Source organism: Primulina tabacum, chromosome 12 (genome assembly GCF_025594145.1).
Source record: "Primulina tabacum isolate GXHZ01 chromosome 12, ASM2559414v2, whole genome shotgun sequence".
Classification (NCBI taxonomy): Eukaryota; Viridiplantae; Streptophyta; class Magnoliopsida; order Lamiales; family Gesneriaceae; genus Primulina; species Primulina tabacum.
Window position 1 is genome coordinate 38,709,607 of NC_134561.1, and position 20,700 is coordinate 38,730,306.

General features: G+C 37.8%; 2 protein-coding genes across 2 annotated transcripts; one reads left to right on the forward strand and one right to left on the reverse strand.

Annotated features, from left to right (window-relative positions):
- Positions 1–862: 862 nt before the first annotated feature.
- LOC142520459 (NADP-dependent malic enzyme, chloroplastic-like) lies at positions 863–6,350 on the forward strand. Its single transcript, XM_075623433.1, has 20 exons — positions 863–1,045; positions 1,400–1,704; positions 2,510–2,630; positions 2,738–2,812; positions 3,022–3,173; positions 3,247–3,352; positions 3,487–3,552; positions 3,804–3,899; positions 3,981–4,052; positions 4,146–4,229; positions 4,342–4,440; positions 4,630–4,677; positions 4,758–4,811; positions 4,904–5,002; positions 5,082–5,171; positions 5,261–5,338; positions 5,422–5,496; positions 5,585–5,675; positions 5,833–5,961; positions 6,061–6,350. The coding sequence occupies exons 1-20, from the start codon at positions 1,016–1,018 to the stop codon at positions 6,147–6,149; spliced, it is 1,959 nt and encodes a 652-aa protein (XP_075479548.1). The 5' UTR covers positions 863–1,015; the 3' UTR covers positions 6,150–6,350.
- A 2,215-nt stretch (positions 6,351–8,565) lies between these two features.
- Positions 8,566–12,084, reverse strand: LOC142520441 (uncharacterized). Its single transcript, XM_075623416.1, has 4 exons — positions 11,197–12,084; positions 10,506–10,854; positions 9,768–10,064; positions 8,566–9,152 (listed from the first exon to the last, which is right to left on the reverse strand). The coding sequence occupies exons 1-4, from the start codon at positions 12,082–12,084 to the stop codon at positions 8,566–8,568; spliced, it is 2,121 nt and encodes a 706-aa protein (XP_075479531.1).
- Between the last annotated feature and the right edge of the window lie 8,616 nt (positions 12,085–20,700).

Below are 20,700 nucleotides of genomic sequence, written 5' to 3' on the forward strand. Positions count from 1 at the left end.
CATGATAGATTCTTGCATATAGTGGACGTGGATGAATGGGAGCCAAATGTAGAGGGAGTCATCCACTACCCCCCATTTTGAATTATGTCCTCATATTATAAAGTCTAGAAAATATTCATGCTATAGTTATTGCCCATTATATGCACTAATAATTGCACAAAACTACACAATTGATAATAATTGAACGTGACACCCTTTTTCATATCTCAAATAGTATTTTATTACATTAAAAACCCTTTTCGAAAAATAAGCCAAACACATTTTAGGCAATGATGCTGAAACATACCATCCTCATCCCCTTATAAATATTTTATTCCAATGATATAGGAAAATCAGTCATTTTTTATATATAAGAAAATATCATTACAACAAGCTTTTAAATTCTGATTCCTCAAATCCAACATTTTTTGAAAAATAATGATTGTATCAGTAGTAATAAATATTACCTTACCATAAAGATTCTACTAATATTATGTTAATGTCAAGAAATGTGAACAATAATATTCTTATTGTTGGGAGTCATTTTGAGAGAGCAATTGTAATTTGGTATTATATGATATAAGAATTTGAGTTTAGTTTTTTTTTTTTTTTTTTTTTAATAATAATGTGTGAACTTATCGTCGCTATCTTTGATGTGTAGTGTGTAAATTTTTAAATTAACATAATAATTTACAAAATATAAATTACTTTGATAAGATAAATCAATTAGGCTCGTCAGCATATATTTTAAGATAATAATATGAACTATATGATTTTTTTTTGCCTAAAATATTGAAATGAGACGTTAGGCCCGAGGGTCTGAGTTGTGTCCTGATTGAATCTTGATAGAAACATGCAAAGAGTGTAATTACCTGTTAAAAAGCGGACCGAGCTAATGAGATAGAGATAGAGATAGAGAGAGGAGAAAGGAAAGGAAGGGGAGAAGGAAAGGAATTCTTGAGCTCACTCTTTTCATTTTTCTTCTTTCTTTTTCCTCTTTTCTCTATCTTTCTCTCTTTCGTGAATCTTGGCCAACATGTTCTCGTTGAATGGAAGCACTTTTCTGGTATTTTCTTAGTTTTTGTCAATCTCGACGGATATTGTTTTCCTTTTTAATGTGTGCGCGTTCAGTTTTAATATCCCATGTTTCATGCTTCACACTACTTCAATTTTCTTGATTTTGATCCCAGACTGAAAAAATAAGCACAGCCTTTCTATAAATATCAGTTTGTAAATTACCCGTTTCAAGAAAATTTACGAAAGCTCAAATCTTTTTTGTAATTTCAGGAAAGCTCAAATCTTTCTGTGTTTTCAGGAAATCCACGTGTAATTCCTCAACAGATTTTTTTTTTTTTATAAAGACCCCATTTTTAATTCTTTGTTTGTTTAGTCTGTTGCTTATTATCTTGGTGTTATGCAGAACAATCCTCTTTCTGGGGTATCGAAAAGCTTGGTACAGTCCACACAAACAAAGAAATTTTCTCCACCTGCAGTGGTGGTGGCTTCTCTGAGCTCAAATGGCTCTCCGGGTGATCGAAACCTGAGCGTTTTGTTGGAGAAGGAGATCCGGGAGAATGATCCTCCTTCACCATCGGTAGCGTCACAGTTATCAGTGATTGAGGAAGAAACAAGTACCACCGTCGGTGGCGGAGTTGAAGATGTCTACGGTGAGGATAGCGCCACCGAGGATCAGTACATCACCCCCTGGACTGTCACTGTTGCCAGGTAAAAAACTATTCGCACACGTTCCTTTCAGGCGTTATACTTTTGTGTTCCTGTTTATGGATAGATTTTTGATTTGTTTTCCAGCTTATGTATTTTACTTTTAATATACAATGTTAATTTATTTTATATCTTGGAACCGTGTTGTTTGTGTTCCTTTACTTATCTTGTCGGCTAGTGGCTCTGGAGTTGATTGGGAAGTTGCTGTATTTTCTTGCTTGCAATTTTACGGAAATTATGAAAAACATGTCTCCCCTTCCATGTAGTTCAATTCTTTCTGTAAAATGTTATGATGTTATTACTGTCACGCATTGCTGTACTGGTCGAGGTCTATGGCCGGGGATGCTTGCCTATTTGTGTAGAAACTGACCAACAAAATGTCAAATAAGACTGCATAGGTAGTCGTATGATGATTATCGATTTCGAAGGGTTCTAGTACTCGATCATATTTAAATCCCATGCATTGTGAGATGACGTATGTCCAGGTTTAGTATCACATTCTGTAATACCACGGTGTCTTTAATGCTTCCTGAACCAAGGATCAGAGTATTTGCTAAGCTTTGTAAAGGTTAGGCAATATAGTTAAAAGGCGATTTGCATTTAAAGATAACTTAGTTTTGGTGGCAAGAATTTTGATGCTTGATTAATCTTGTGTTTTGCCGTATCATCTGAGATACTAAATTAATTATTTATGTTTAATTGATATGCGATCTAAAATCTTCTTTCTTCATCCAATAGTAGTATATCTATTTCGGTCTCAAATTTTCTTTCTTCATCCAATAGTAGTATATCTATTTCTCTTTCTCAGTGGTTATCAATTGTTGCGTGACCCCCACCATAACAAGGGTCTTGCATTCACCGAGAAAGAGAGGGATGCCCACTTTTTACGTGGTCTTCTTCCTCCAGTTGTCATCAGCCAAGACCTTCAGGTTACTGCAATTGACTCCTCAATTTCTGAATTTTCAATCAGATGATTTAGTTTTTAATCATTTACTTCATGGGGTATTGTTAAAATTTTTGATATTGTACTGAATAGGTGAAAAAAATGATGCACAACATGCGTCAGTACCAGGTACCTCTACAGAGGTACATGGCTATGATGGATCTCCAGGTAAACAATTACACTGTTATTTTATTGAAATTTCTCTTTTAGCTTAGTTCTCATTGCGTCTCTATGGTCATCAAAATTAGCTGCATCTATGAAACTTCCAACATATTAAAAACCAATTAAAGTCTTTGTTTCTAGAACCATGACGAGCATTGTTATTTTTTACCGTGTAGCATTGATATACTTATATTTGTATTTGTGTTCATCTTCAGGAGAGAAATGAAAAACTGTTCTACAAACTTCTCATCGACAATGTCGAAGAGTTGCTCCCAGTCGTCTATACTCCAACTGTAGGTGAAGCATGCCAAAAGTATGGGTGCATATTCAGGCAACCTCAGGGCCTCTTTATTAGTCTCAAAGAAAAGTACGTTTCTTTCCAGTGATACTACACGTTTTGTTTATCACCTATTAAACTGATGATTAGTAGTATTTTTCAGGGGAAGAATTATTGAGGTATTGAGAAATTGGCCGCAGAAGAAAATTCAAGTCATCGTGCTGACAGATGGTGAGAGGATTTTGGGACTTGGAGACCTTGGCTGCCAGGTACATGTATATTTTGTTTCTTTTATGGTATTCCCAAGAAAAGTTCTAGAATTGTGTACCTTGGTGTTTTCTATCTTGCATGAAATAATCAAGAATGGTTTTTAATGTTTTTTAGAATCAAATTTTATTGCCAGGGAATGGGCATACCTGTGGGAAAGCTTTCTTTATATTCAGCTCTTGGTGGCATCCGTCCGTCTGCTGTAAATTTTTCCTTGACTAGCTTTTCTATTTTCCTAAATCTCTGTTTCATAACATCATGTTTAATATATGCCATCATTAGCCTTTCTAATATTTTACCTATTAGTTGCTAATAAATTAATTGTTTCTCAAAAAATGGAACATCTTAACCAACTTATGATTCATCATTGATCCATAAATTCGATGTCTTATTTGCTGTAGCTATTTTGCTTATGCCAAAGCTAAAGTTGTTCATAATTGTTATTCATCCCAGTGCTTGCCTGTGACCATTGACGTGGGGACAAACAACGAGGAGTTGTTAAATGATGAATTTTATATTGGACTCAGACGGAGAAGAGCAACTGGACAGGTTAAATACCTATTACTAATCCGAAAAAAAGTCATATTTTTCCTCTAAAGATCTTTAAACTATAATTATTGGCATTTTCAGGAATATTCCGAACTTCTGCATGAGTTTATGATTGCGGTGAAGCAAAATTACGGAGAAAAAGTCCTTATACAAGTGAGTCATTTTTTGCCCCAAGGGTTTGGTGTTTGCCAGTTTGTTCTGCGATTCTGATTCTTAACCATGTTTTCCATGTTGGAAACCATTTAGTTTGAAGACTTTGCGAATCACAACGCTTTTGATCTCCTTGCGAAGTATAGAAGTACCCATCTCGTTTTTAATGATGATATTCAGGTAACTTTACTGTACTAATTAGTCTTTACATCTCTTTTGAGAATATGTTTTGGCCTTAGTTCAAGTATTGCTGTCATCCATTGCTTAGCTCATACGGTTTTATTTGTGTCAGGGTACGGCATCTGTGGTCCTTGCCGGTCTTATTGCTTCGTTGAAATTAGTTGGGCGCACTTTAGCTGAACATACTTTCTTGTTCCTCGGAGCTGGAGAGGTGCCTTTTGTCATCATTTTTCTCTATTTTCTGTTGTCTTCTTGTGCTTGAGTAGTATGAAATGTAGTACGTGGATTGATACTATGTGTAATATGTTTCTTCCACTTGTACTTTTATCACTGCATAGTCTTTTTATATATCCAGTGAAATATACATGATCCTCTGTCTTTTGATGCGCTCTAATTGCAGGCTGGCACTGGTATTGCAGAACTCATTGCTCTTGAAATGTCGAAACAGGTTAAAGGACGATAAGCATCTGCATTTTCGAGCTAAATCATGAGAAGTCTTGTGATTATTGTTCTCTCATTTCTATGCAGACTGGTGCCCCACTGGAACAGACTCGCAAGAAGATTTGGCTTGTAGACTCAAAAGTAATCAAATTTCATGGTCTTTGTCAACAAGCAGATCTAATTATTTCTTCCATCTCTGAATATCAGATCCCTAATTTTCTGTTCTTTTCAAGGGGTTGATCGTTAAGTCTCGTTTGGAGTTGCTTCAACATTTTAAGAGGCCCTGGGCTCATGAACATGAACCTGTCGAAAGCTTGTTAGATGCTGTAAAGGTGTGAACTTGATGTTGTAATTGAGTGCAAAAAAATGAGCTGGGTGGACGTGCCAATCTTACCTATCTCCTTTGCACAGGTCATTAAACCAACAGTTTTAATTGGATCTTCTGGAGCAGGAAGAACGTTCACAAAAGAAGTGATCCAGGCAATGGCATCCTTCAATGAGGTACGATATCTTAAGTGAATTTATTTATTTGTTGTCCTCGAATAAAACTTGCGCTCACACATGCTCAAAGACCGTACTTTTACGTTCAGAAACCCATTATTCTTGCTCTCTCCAACCCGACTTCGCAGTCCGAATGTACAGCTGAAGAAGCTTATAGATGGAGTGAGGTACTTTTACGGGCCAGCTCTCATCTTTACCAACATACCTCTGATGCCATCAATTTAATCATTGTTCATTTTGGTATCTTCAGGGCAGAGCCATTTTCGCCAGTGGCAGCCCATTTGCCACTGTTGAATATAACGGGACTTCTTATGCATCTGGGCAGGTTGAGTCTTATTAACTTCCAGTAGAGTTCATTTGTTTCGGCTCCCATTTTTTGAACAGACTTAAGCATGAATTTTATCATCTTTTAGGCAAATAATGCATACATCTTCCCTGGATTCGGTTTGGGTTTGATAATTTCTGGCGCAATACGAGTTCATGATGACATGCTCTTGGTAGCTTGTAAGTTTATTTAATGTTAAACTTTGTCAATAAAGAAGGCAAACCGCGGCATTGTAAGGAACGAACAACTTGCAAAGAATACAACACAAGGGCTTGGCTCTGACATTTCTTTCTGATCATTTTTCATCTTTCCTGTCGACTTGTTTTCTTGAAACAGCGGAAGCATTAGCTTCGCAAGTCAGCCAAGAGAACTTAGATAAAGGACTTGTGTATCCACCATTTGCAAACATCAGAAAGATTTCAGCCCAGATTGCAGCCGAAGTAGCTGCTAAAGCATACGAACTTGGTAGGGGGACATCTTAATCTCATATACGAAAACATGCAATAATACTATAGTTGTGTAATCTGTTACGTTTGAATATTTTCTTTTTTTTTTGCCATTAAGGTTTGGCTACTCGTCTCCCGCAACCAGAGAACCTCGTGGCATATGCTGAAAGCTTTATGTACTGCCCCAACTATCGTAAATACCGCTGAAACCGCGGCAGTACCCTTGTGCTTTTTTATCAAGATTAGTAGTCTTTTTTCATGCATTTGCCGTTGTTTTCTTTATTTTTTTGACATGTTTATTTTTTTCACATGTTTTTTTCCCGCGTGCATGTTTGTAATCAGTAACAGGTGCTAGAATTAAACGTGAATAAAAATGTAGCATGTAGAATGCAGAATGTTTGTGTTTCACTGATCTGGTTCCATGTGAAAACGAAGATTATTCCGGGAATTTGCTATCTTAAACTAATAAATTTTATATTTGTAGTATAAGTTTTCTATAAAAATAAAAATTTAATATCTACCAATGTTCCTCCCACTGAGAGAGCTCCCATCTAAGTTCTAACGACAGCTTTCGGCATTCTTGAACTAAAAACATAGCAAACAGCGGCAAAGAGCCCAAAGAAGCAATTTACATTTATTTGTGGTTACAATTAATATAATGAAAAGGTATATCATTTTTCGGATTATCCCGGCTCCATCTACATGAAACAACCCCACTTCCATGACAATAAATTTAAATAAATAACATACGCGGAAGCATTACAATTTAAAGGAAAGAATATAATTTGCACCAAAAACATTTCAAACTTTTAACCATAACTATTTACAAAACCATCATCAACATATTTTCAAAAATCACCCCACATTTTCTCACAAGATTCAAGTTACCAAATACATGATATTTTAAACTTTCAATGTTCACCAAAATAATGGTTACAGAACAAAAGTTCAAAAGTCTTCCCCTTCAACTTGCTATATGACTTCCACTTCAATTCTTTTTATCACCTGCATCACATGACATTAACTGGAATGATATAAAACTCAGTAAGCAGAAAGCTGTACATAACAAATACATATACATGGCTTGGCTTGAAACATGGCTATGGAAATGGCAATGAAAATCGAACAATACCATCTTCAATGAACAATATATAATCAAGGCAATATAGATGGTATAACATGACATGAATTAAAGGAAAGGAAATGATAGTTCTGTGACCTATGACCTGTGACCTGTGGATAGTATCTCTTTGATATATAAATATATCAAAACTGTGAGAGATACTCATAATCATGTGATTGGCCAACGACATGCATGAATTACTATCATTCCTTGGCTTTAATCATAGGAAACTTCATTGGGACATTTTAGCAAACACTTGGTAAGCAACAATAGAGTACTAGCTCCTTATCAATGAATTCAATGATATTCTTGGCTCAATGAACAAATAATACATACATACATCAATAATCTAACAATGGAAGGAGTTAGACATCAATAAACATGTCTTATATACATATATATCATGTGAGCATTAGAAGGAAAAGCTTCTACTTACAACCAATCAACAATATGGTGGCTATGATGATCTCAAAGGATTCCTACAACAATAAACACAATAATAACTATGAATCATTAACATTAATCCAAAGAATCCATCAATTCAACTTAACCCTTCACATAACCTTAATAGTAAAAACCCTTCCAACTCCAATACTATAATCCTTACCTTGTAGCTTGGAGGAAAAAGTGGAAACCACTAAGAATACAACTAAAATCCTTGACTTGGAGTGGAAGATATAATTGGGAGAGAAAACTTTGAAGGGAAAAGAAGTAAGAACCGATGCAAGGGAATGGGAGGAAGATAGATTATGATAGAAGCCTCTAGAATCAAGTTATAAGCCATCAAAATCCATCAAAAACGTGTTTTCTATGTCCTAGACACGGACCCCGTGCCCCCCTCCGTGTATAGGTCCGTGTACACTCGGGAAATCACTCATTTTGCATGGCCAGACCCGGACCCCGTGTAGGGGTCCGTGTGGGGTCCGTGTACCCTCGGTCCAAGGGCCAAAACTGCACTTTTTCTTCCGAATTAGCCAAAGTGGTAAACATGAAAGTTGTAGCTGTCTTTTCTTGAATCTCCCCAAATTTCAGGTCATTTGGAGGTTTAAGTAAAAAGTTATGCCCATTCTCCCAACATGTGTCAGTGCAGGAACAACGAAACACACGACACACTTCGGGCCACTTTTGGCTCGTCTTCCCTAATGGTTTGAACAAAACTCAAAACATGAAAGTTATAGTCTTATATCTTATCTTTATAATGGAAGTGGCCTCATATCAATTGCATCAATATACAAAACATTATATTAAAAACCACAACTACTGCCACATTTTTCATACCGTTTCTGCACTTCAATTTCCTATTTGACTCAAAATCAACTTTCTATTATACCCATTCACTTCCCTAATCATCACCAACTATGAACATGATTCCAAAACAATAACCATAAACAATGACCATATAATAATCATTCCAATAAACATATTTCCTAAACACCCAACCAAAAATAATATTATAAACAATAAAATGCTAAAAGATTGGGATATTACAATCTCCCCTCCTTATAAAAATTTCGTCCCCGAAATTTGTTTACCGTCAAATAAATTCGGATAACGATGTTTCATCTCCACTTCCGGTTCCCACGTGGCCTCTTCAATTACTTGATTCCTCCAAAGAACTTTGACAAGGCCAATTTTTTTGTTTCTCAACACTTTAACTTTGCGATCAAGAATTTGAACCGGCATTTCCTCGTAGCTTAAATTAGGCAAAAGGTCTAATGATTCATGTCGAAGAACATGCGATGGATTGGGAAGGTACTTACGTAGCATAGAAACATGAAATACGTTGTGAACTCGATCCAAGTCCGGTGGCAATGTAAGACGATAGGCTTGATCTCCAATCTTATCAAGAATTTCAAATGGCCCAATATATCGAGGACTTAACTTACCTTTCTTGCCAAATCGCATAACTCCCTTGAGAGGAGCTATCTTAATAAATACATGATCACCAACCTCGAATGCTAAAGGTCGTCGTCGAACATCGGCATAACTCTTCTGTCGAGACTGAGCGGTCCTCATTCTTTCTTGGATCAATGCCACAACATCTGCTGTTTGTTGAACCAACTCCAGGCCCAACATCTTCCTTTCACCTACCTCTTCCCAAAACAAAGGAGATCGGCACTTTCTTCCATATAAAGCTTCATAAGGTGCCATGCCTATAGAAGACTGGTAGCTGTTATTATACGTGAACTCCACCAAAGGCAACTTGGAATCCCAACTTCCCGGGAAATCAATCCTACAAGCCCTTAGCATATCTTCAAGAATTTGGATAACCCTTTCTGATTGACCGTCGCTTTGAGGATGGTAGGCGGTACTAAAAGCCAATTTCGTTCCCAAGGCTCTATGCAAACTCTTCCAAAATTCTGATGTAAACCTTGGATCACGATCTGAAACTATCGATACCGGTATTCCATGAAGTCTCACAATTTCCTGAATATAAGCCTCAGCATATTGGTTCATAGAATACGTCGTCTTGACAGGAAGAAAATGAGATGACTTGGTCAATCGATCCACGATCACCCAAATAGAATTGAAGCCTTTCTGCGTCCTCGGTAACCCAACAACAAAATCCATAGTTATGTGCTCCCACTTCCATTGCGGTATAGGCAAGGATTGCAACAATCCCGCGGGTTTCTGGTGCTCAATCTTAACCTGCTGACATGTTAGACATTCAGAAACAAATAACATGATATCTTTCTTCATACCTGGCCACCAGTAAAGACGTCGAAGATCTTGGTACATCTTGGTACTACCGGGATGTACAGAATAAGGCGCTGTATGAGCTTCAAGAAGTACATCTTTTCGAATGCCATCACCCATAGGGACACATATCTTACCTCGAAAGGTCAATAAACCATCACGATTCAACCCAAACTCTGAAACTCTAGTCAGATCACTTTTTCTCTTCAACTCTAATAACTGAGTGTCCAGCTGTTGTTCCTTTAAAATTCGATCAAATAAGGTTGAGTGGAGAACCAGTGCAGATAATCGAGCAACTGTACCTGAAGATACCAAAGTTATCTCATTTCTTTGCAAATCAAACAATAAAGGTTTAGAAATCATGGAACCCAATAATGAACTCGATTTGCGACTCAAAGCATCCGCAACCACATTAGCTTTACCAGGATGATAGCTAATGGTGCAATCATAATCCTTTACAAGTTCCAACCATCTTCGCTGCCGCATATTCAATTCCTTCTGCGAAAACAAATAACTCAAACTTTTGTGATCTGTAAATATTTCACATTTCTCACCATATAGATAGTGCCGCCAAATCTTTAAAGCAAAAACCACCGCCGCCAACTCCAAATCATGAGTGGGATAATTCTTCTCGTATTCCTTCAACTGACGAGAAGCATATGCTATCACTTTCCCACGCTGCATCAGTACTGCACCTAACCCCTGCTTTGAAGCATCTGTATATACAACAAAATCTTGAGTACCACAAGGAAGTACTAATACAGGGGCCGACGTTAACTTATCTTTCAATGTTTGAAATGCTCGTTGACACTCAATGGTCCATTCGAACTTTGTTGCCTTCCTTGTCAAACTCGTTAATGGCAAAGCTATCTTCGAAAAGTCCGCTATGAAACGTCTGTAATATCCTGCCAAACCAAGAAAACTTCTTACCTCTGAACCTGTCTTTGGAATGGACCATTGCTTTATGGACTCAACTTTGGATGGATCAACAGATATTCCTTCTTTCGAAACGATGTGGCCCAAAAATGCCACCTGCTCCAACCAGAACTCACATTTCTTTAACTTGGCATACAATTGCTTATCCCTCAATAGCTGCAACACAATCCTCAAATGCTCACGATGAAGATCTCGTGTCTTTGAGTAGATCAAGACGTCATCAATGAAAACAATGACAAAAGTATCCAAATACGGCTTAAAGACACGATTCATCAAATCCATAAAAACCGAAGGAGCATTGGTTAGTCCAAACGACATCACCAGAAATTCATAATGGCCATACCTTGTTCTAAATGCAGTATTTGGTATGTCCTCCTTTTTCACCTTCAGTTGATGGTAACCGGACCGAAGGTCAATCTTCGAAAATATTTTTGCTCCTTGCAATTGATCAAAGAGATCATCAATACGTGGCAAAGGATATTTGTTCTTCACTGTTACCTTGTTGAGTTCTCGATAGTCAATACATAATCGCAATGATCCATCTTTCTTCTTTACGAACAAAACTGGAGCTCCACACGGTGAGGAACTAGGTCGGATAAAACCTTTATCTAATAGCTCCTGCAATTGAGTCTTCAATTCTTTCATTTCAGTAGGAGCCATTCTGTATGGAGCCTTGGAAATTGGAGCTGTACCTGGAATTAAATCAATAACAAACTCCACCTCTTGATCAGGTGGTAATCCAGGCACATCATCAGCAAAAACGTCAGGATAATCCTGAACCACATCAATATCCTGTAATTGCAAATTACTTTCCTTTCGCACATCAACCACTGAAGCTAGAAAACCCATACAACCTTTGTGCAACAACTTATTAGCTTGAAGGCAAGAAATAATAGGAATACCCATCGAAGAGCCTAGACCCACAAACACATCACTATCATGGTCATCAGCTAAAAACTTCACTGTTTTTCTCACGCAATCAATTACCGCACGATACGCAGATAACCAATCCATCCCCAAAATAACATCGAATGCAACAATTGGAATAACAATAAGATCAGCAAACAATAATCTATTACCCACTTGTACGGGACATGCCTTGATAATATTAGTGGCACGAATTTCATCCCCAGAGGGCAACACAATATTGAAGTGTAATGGCATAACAGTAGGTTCAACAGATATAGAATGCATAAACACTTCAGACATAAAAGAATGGGTTGCACCAGTGTCAATCAATGTAATTGCTTCTTTGCCGTAGATTAAAATATTACCTGATATCACAAAAGAATCAGGATTAACACTTTCCTTCGTCATAGCAAAAATTTTGCCTTGGACTTTTCCTTTGCCTGAGGAGAGAGGACATTTCAATGCCGTGTGCCCCATCTCCTTGCATCTAAAACATCGTCCATTACCCACCAAACACTCACCCTTGTGTGGCTTTCCACGCTTAGGACATACCTGTCATTCGGTATCAGAAGAAGGCACATGAGGTTTAGAGCGCTGCTCTATCTTACCCTTACCTTTGTGGCCACCACGAACATTTGCACTTGCACCTTGTCCTCTAGCTTGGAAAGCTTGTCTTCTTAATTGCCTCTCTTTCTCGATCTCTTGCTCATCGTGCTCGGCTAGCAAGGCCCTCTCAACAATATCCTGGTATGTGACCACCTTGGACATATGCACATCTCTTCGAATCTCTGGCTTCAATCCACGAAGGAAGTGTTCACCTTTATCCTTATCGTTCTCAGCAATAAAAGGAACAAAAACACATCCTTCTTCAAACTTCAACGTATATTCAGTAACAGACAAAGCATCCTGCCTCAATTCCAGAAATTCCTTCACCTTCTTGGCTTTTACTTCGCTCGAGAAATATTTGGCGTAGAATAAATCTTTAAACTCGTTCCACTTTAATTCTTGAACATTAACTGTCACCTTGGTGGCTTCCCACCAGATACGAGAAGCTTCGACCAACATAAACACAGCACAACTTACCTTTTCTTGGTCAGTGAACTTCAAATAATCGAATATGGCTTCCAACGATTTGATCCATTCAAGAGCCACTAAGGGATCAGTGCCTCCAATAAAATCAGGAGGGTTCATATGTCTGAAACGATCATAAGCACCCTCAACAGAACTTTCAGTTGTACTTTGGGCTCTTCCTCTACCACGACCCTGGCTCGAGGTATGCATGCTCAATAGCTGTTGAATTTGTTCGCCATGGACCTTTGCTTGCTCCTTCAATAACTTACTGAATTCATCTACCACCTTTGCAGTCTTATCAGGGGTCCTATCATCCCCTTCAATATTCTTTCTCTTGGGAGGCATATCCTACACAAATGCTTACTTTAACATAGATAGGAAGAAAGGATACATCAATGGCAATGAAATGGAATCAACTCTCAATGTTAAAATTAATAGATGCAGGATCGAAAACATACCGGATTGTCCAAGGTAGAAGAAGTCATATATGGTCCGAAGAACCTTCGCTCTGATACCAATTGAAACAACTCCACTCCCATGACAATAAATTTAAATAAATAACATACGCGGAAGCATTACAATTTAAAAGAAAGAATATAATTTGCACCAAAAACATTTCAAACTTTTAACCATAACTATTTACAAAACCATCATCAACATATTTTCAAAAATCACCCCACATTTTCTCACAAGATTCAAGTTACCAAATACATGATATTTTAAACTTTCAATGTTCACCAAAATAATGGTTACAAAACAAAAGTTCAAAAGTCTTCCCCTTCAACTTGCTATATGACTTCCACTTCAATTCTTTTTATCACCTGCATCACATGACATTAACTGGAATGATATAAAACTCAGTAAGCAGAAAGTTGTACATAACAAATACATATACATGGCTTGGCTTGAAACATGGCTATGGAAATGGCAATGAAAATCGAACAATACCATCTTCAATGAACAATATATAATCAAGGCAATATAGATGGTATAACATGGCATGAATTAAAGGAAAGGAAATGATAGTTCTGTGACCTATGACCTGTGGATAGTATCTCTTTGATATATAAATATATCAAAACTGTGAGAGATACTCATAATCATGTGATTGGCCAATGACATGCATGAATTACTATCATTCCTTGGCTTTAATCATAGGAAACTTCATTGGGACATTTTAGCAAACACTTGGTAAGCAACAATAGAGTACTAGCTCCTTATCAATGAATTCAATGATATTCTTGGCTCAATGAACAAATAATACATACATACATCAATAATCTAACAATGGAAGGAGTTAGACATCAATAAACATGTCTTATATACATATATATCATGTGAGCATTAGAAGGAAAAGCTTCTACTTACAACCAATCAACAATATGGTGGCTATGATGATCTCAAAGGATTCCTACAACAATAAACACAATAATAACTATGAATCATTAACATTAATCCAAAGAATCCATCAATTCAACTTAACCCTCACATAACCTTAATAGTAAAAACCCTTCCAACTCCAATACTATAATCCTTACCTTGTAGCTTGGAGGAAAAAGTGGAAACCACTAAGAATACAACTAAAATCCTTGACTTGGAGTGGAAGATATAATTGGGAGAGAAAACTTTGAAGGGAAAAGAAGTAAGAACCGATGCAAGGGAATGGGAGGAAGATAGATTATGATAGAAGCCTCTAGAATCAAGTTATAAGCCATCAAAATCCATCAAAAACGTGTTTTCTATGTCCTAGACACGGACCCCGTGCCCCCCTCCGTGTATAGGTCCGTGTACACTCGGGAAATCACTCATTTTGCATGGCCAGACCCGGACCCCGTGTAGGGGTCCGTGTGGGGTCCGTGTACCCTCGGTCCAAGGGCCAAAACTGCACTTTTTCTTCCGAATTAGCCAAAGTGGTAAACATGAAAGTTGTAGCTGTCTTTTCTTGAATCTCCCCAAATTTCAGGTCATTTGGAGGTTTAAGTAAAAAGTTATGCCCATTCTCCCAACATGTGTCAGTGCAGGAACAACGAAACACACGACACACTTCGGGCCACTTTTGGCTCGTCTTCCCTAATGGTTTGAACAAAACTCAAAACATGAAAGTTATAGTCTTATATCTTATCTTTATAATGGAAGTGGCCTCATATCAATTGCATCAATATACAAAACATTATATTAAAAACCACAACTACTGCCACATTTTTCATACCGTTTCTGCACTTCAATTTCCTATTTGACTCAAAATCAACTTTCTATTATACCCATTCACTTCCCTAATCATCACCAACTATGAACATGATTCCAAAACAATAACCATAAACAATGACCATATAATAATCATTCCAATAAACATATTTCCTAAACACCCAACCAAAAATAATATTATAAACAATAAAATGCTAAAAGATTGGGATATTACAATCTCCCCTCCTTATAAAAATTTCGTCCCCGAAATTTGTTTACCGTCAAATAAATTCGGATAACGATGTTTCATCTCCACTTCCGGTTCCCACGTGGCCTCTTCAATTACTTGATTCCTCCAAAGAACTTTGACAAGGCCAATTTTTTTGTTTCTCAACACTTTAACTTTGCGATCAAGAATTTGAACCGGCATTTCCTCGTAGCTTAAATTAGGCAAAAGGTCTAATGATTCATGTCGAAGAACATGCGATGGATTGGGAAGGTACTTACGTAGCATAGAAACATGAAATACGTTGTGAACTCGATCCAAGTCCGGTGGCAATGTAAGACGATAGGCTTGATCTCCAATCTTATCAAGAATTTCAAATGGCCCAATATATCGAGGACTTAACTTACCTTTCTTGCCAAATCGCATAACTCCCTTGAGAGGAGCTATCTTAATAAATACATGATCACCAACCTCGAATGCTAAAGGTCGTCGTCGAACATCGGCATAACTCTTCTGTCGAGACTGAGCGGTCCTCATTCTTTCTTGGATCAATGCCACAACATCTGCTGTTTGTTGAACCAACTCCAGGCCCAACATCTTCCTTTCACCTACCTCTTCCCAAAACAAAGGAGATCGGCACTTTCTTCCATATAAAGCTTCATAAGGTGCCATGCCTATAGAAGACTGGTAGCTGTTATTATACGTGAACTCCACCAAAGGCAACTTGGAATCCCAACTTCCCGGGAAATCAATCCTACAAGCCCTTAGCATATCTTCAAGAATTTGGATAACCCTTTCTGATTGACCGTCGCTTTGAGGATGGTAGGCGGTACTAAAAGCCAATTTCGTTCCCAAGGCTCTATGCAAACTCTTCCAAAATTCTGATGTAAACCTTGGATCACGATCTGAAACTATCGATACCGGTATTCCATGAAGTCTCACAATTTCCTGAATATAAGCCTCAGCATATTGGTTCATAGAATACGTCGTCTTGACAGGAAGAAAATGAGATGACTTGGTCAATCGATCCACGATCACCCAAATAGAATTGAAGCCTTTCTGCGTCCTCGGTAACCCAACAACAAAATCCATAGTTATGTGCTCCCACTTCCATTGCGGTATAGGCAAGGATTGCAACAATCCCGCGGGTTTTATGGTGCTCAATCTTAACCTGCTGACATGTTAGACATTCAGAAACAAATAACATGATATCTTTCTTCATACCTGGCCACCAGTAAAGACGTCGAAGATCTTGGTACATCTTGGTACTACCGGGATGTACAGAATAAGGCGCTGTATGAGCTTCAAGAAGTACATCTTTTCGAATGCCATCACCCATAGGGACACATATCTTACCTCGAAAGGTCAATAAACCATCACGATTCAACCCAAACTCTGAAACTCTAGTCAGATCACTTTTTCTCTTCAACTCTAATAACTGAGTGTCCAGCTGTTGTTCCTTTAAAATTCGATCAAATAAGGTTGAGTGGAGAACCAGTGCAGATAATCGAGCAACTGTACCTGAAGATACCAAAGTTATCTCATTTCTTTGCAAATCAAACAATAAAGGTTTAGAAATCATGGAACCCAATAATGAACTCGATTTGCGACTCAAAGCATCCGCAACCACATTAGCTTTACCAGGATGATAGCTAATGGTGCAATCATAATCCTTTACAAGTTCCAACCATCTTCGCTGCCGCATATTCAATTCCTTCTGCGAAAACAAATAACTCAAACTTTTGTGATCTGTAAATATTTCACATTTCTCACCATATAGATAGTGCCGCCAAATCTTTAAAGCAAAAACCACCGCCGCCAACTCCAAATCATGAGTGGGATAATTCTTCTCGTATTCCTTCAACTGACGAGAAGCATATGCTATCACTTTCCCACGCTGCATCAGTACTGCACCTAACCCCTGCTTTGAAGCATCTGTATATACAACAAAATCTTGAGTACCACAAGGAAGTACTAATACAGGGGCCGACGTTAACTTATCTTTCAATGTTTGAAATGCTCGTTGACACTCAATGGTCCATTCGAACTTTGTTGCCTTCCTAGTCAAACTCGTTAATGGCAAAGCTATCTTCGAAAAGTCCGCTATGAAACGTCTGTAATATCCTGCCAAACCAAGAAAACTTCTTACCTCTGAAACTGTCTTTGGAATGGACCATTGCTTTATGGACTCAACTTTGGATGGATCAACAGATATTTCTTCTTTCGAAACGATGTGGCCCAAAAATGCCACCTGCTCCAACCAGAACTCACATTTCTTTAACTTGGCATACAATTGCTTATCCCTCAATAGCTGCAACACAATCCTCAAATGCTCACGATGAAGATCTCGTGTCTTTGAGTAGATCAAGACGTCATCAATGAAAACAATGACAAAAGTATCCAAATACGGCTTAAAGACACGATTCATCAAATCCATAAAAATCGAAGGAGCATTGGTTAGCCCAAACGACATCACCAGAAATTCATAATGGCCATACCTTGTTCTAAATGCAGTATTTGGTATGTCCTCCTTTTTCACCTTCAGTTGATGGTAACCGGACCGAAGGTCAATCTTCGAAAATATTTTTGCTCCTTGCAATTGATCAAAGAGATCATCAATACGTGGCAAAGGATATTTGTTCTTCACTGTTACCTTGTTGAGTTCTCGATAGTCAATACATAATCGCAATGATCCATCTTTCTTCTTTACGAACAAAACTAGAGCTCCCCACGGTGAGGAACTAGGTCGGATAAAACCTTTATCTAATAGCTCCTGCAATTGAGTCTTCAATTCTTTCATTTCAGTAGGAGCCATTCTGTATGGAGCCTTGGAAATTGGAGCTGTACCTGGAATTAAATCAATAACAAACTCCACCTCTTGATCAGGTGGTAATCCAGGCACATCATCAGCAAAAACGTCAGGATAATCCTGAACCACATCAATATCCTGTAATTGCAAATTACTTTCCTTTCGCACATCAACCACTGAAGCTAGAAAACCCATACAACCTTTGTGCAACAACTTATTAGCTTGAAGGCAAGAAATAATAGGAATACCCATCGAAGAGCCTAGACCCACAAACACATCACTATCATGGTCATCAGCTAAAAACTTCACTGTTTTTCTCACGCAATCAATTACCGCACGATACGCAGATAACCAATCCATCCCCAAAATAACATCGAATGCAACAATTGGAATAACAATAAGATCAGCAAACAATAATCTATTACCCACTTGTACGGGACATGCCTTGATAATATTAGTGGCACGAATTTCATCCCCAGAGGGCAACACAATATTGAAGTGTAATGGCATAACAGTAGGTTCAACAGATATAGAATGCATAAACACTTCAGACATAAAAGAATGGGTTGCACCAGTGTCAATCAATGTAATTGCTTCTTTGCCGTAGATTAAAATATTACCTGATATCACAAAAGAATCAGGATTAACACTTTCCTTCGTCATAGCAAAAATTTTGCCTTGGACTTTTCCTTTGCCTGAGGAGAGAGGACATTTCAATGCCGTGTGCCCCATCTCCTTGCATCTAAAACATCGTCCATTACCCACCAAACACTCACCCTTGTGTGGCTTTCCACGCTTAGGACATACCTGTCATTCGGTATCAGAAGAAGGCACATGAGGTTTAGAGCGCTGCTCTATCTTACCCTTACCTTTGTGGCCACCACGAACATTTGCACTTGCACCTTGTCCTCTAGCTTGGAAAGCTTGTCTTCTTAATTGCCTCTCTTTCTCGATCTCTTGCTCATCGTGCTCGGCTAGCAAGGCCCTCTCAACAATATCCTGGTATGTGACCACCTTGGACATATGCACATCTCTTCGAATCTCTGGCTTCAATCCACGAAGGAAGTGTTCACCTTTATCCTTATCGTTCTCAGCAATAAAAGGAACAAAAACACATCCTTCTTCAAACTTCAACGTATATTCAGTAACAGACAAAGCATCCTGCCTCAATTCCAGAAATTCCTTCACCTTCTTGGCTTTTACTTCGCTCGAGAAATATTTGGCGTAGAATAAATCTTTAAACTCGTTCCACTTTAATTCTTGAACATTAACTGTCACCTTGGTGGCTTCCCACCAGATACGAGAAGCTTCGACCAACATAAACACAGCACAACTTACCTTTTCTTGGTCAGTGAACTTCAAATAATCGAATATGGCTTCCAACGATTTGATCCATTCAAGAGCCACTAAGGGATCAGTGCCTCCAATAAAATCAGGAGGGTTCATATGTCTGAAACGATCATAAGCACCCTCAACAGAACTTTCAGTTGTACTTTGGGCTCTTCCTCTACCACGACCCTGGCTCGAGGTATGCATGCTCAATAGCTGTTGAATTTGTTCGCCATGGACCTTTGCTTGCTCCTTCAATAACTTACTGAATTCATCTACCACCTTTGCAGTCTTATCAGGGGTCCTATCATCCCCTTCAATATTCTTTCTCTTGGGAGGCATATCCTACACAAATGCTTACTTTAACATAGATAGGAAGAAAGGATACATCAATGGCAATGAAATGGAATCAACTCTCAATGTTAAAATTAATAGATGCAGGATCGAAAACATACCGGATTGTCCAAGGTAGAAGAAGTCATATATGGTCCGAAGAACCTTCGCTCTGATACCAATTGAAACAACTCCACTCCCATGACAATAAATTTAAATAAATAACATACGCGGAAGCATTACAATTTAAAGGAAAGAATATAATTTGCACCAAAAACATTTCAAACTTTTAACCATAACTATTTACAAAACCATCATCAACATATTTTCAAAAATCACCCCACATTTTCTCACAAGATTCAAGTTACCAAATACATGATATTTTAAACTTTCAATGTTCACCAAAATAATGGTTACAAAACAAAAGTTCAAAAGTCTTCCCCTTCAACTTGCTATATGACTTCCACTTCAATTCTTTTTATCACCTGCATCACATGACATTAACTGGAATGATATAAAACTCAGTAAGCAGAAAGCTGTACATAACAAATACATATACATGGCTTGGCTTGAAACATGGCTATGGAAATGGCAATGAAAATCGAACAATACCATCTTCAATGAACAATATATAATCAAGGCAATATAGATGGTATAACATGGCATGAATTAAAGGAAAGGAAATGATAGTTCTGTGACCTATGACCTGTGGATAGTATCTCTTTGATATATAAATATATCAAAACTGTGAGAGATACTCATAATCATGTGATTGGCCAATGACATGCATGAATTACTATCATTCCTTGGCTTTAATCATAGGAAACTTCATTGGGACATTTTAGCAAACACTTGGTAAGCAACAATAGAGTACTAGCTCCTTATCAATGAATTCAATGATATTCTTGGCTCAATGAACAAATAATACATACATACATCAATAATCTAACAATGGAAGGAGTTAGACATCAATAAACATGTCTTATATACATATATCATGTGAGCATTAGAAGGAAAAGCTTCTACTTACAACCAATCAACAATATGGTGGCTATGATGATCTCAAAGGATTCCTACAACAATAAACACAATAATAACTATGAATCATTAACATTAATCCAAAGAATCCATCAATTCAACT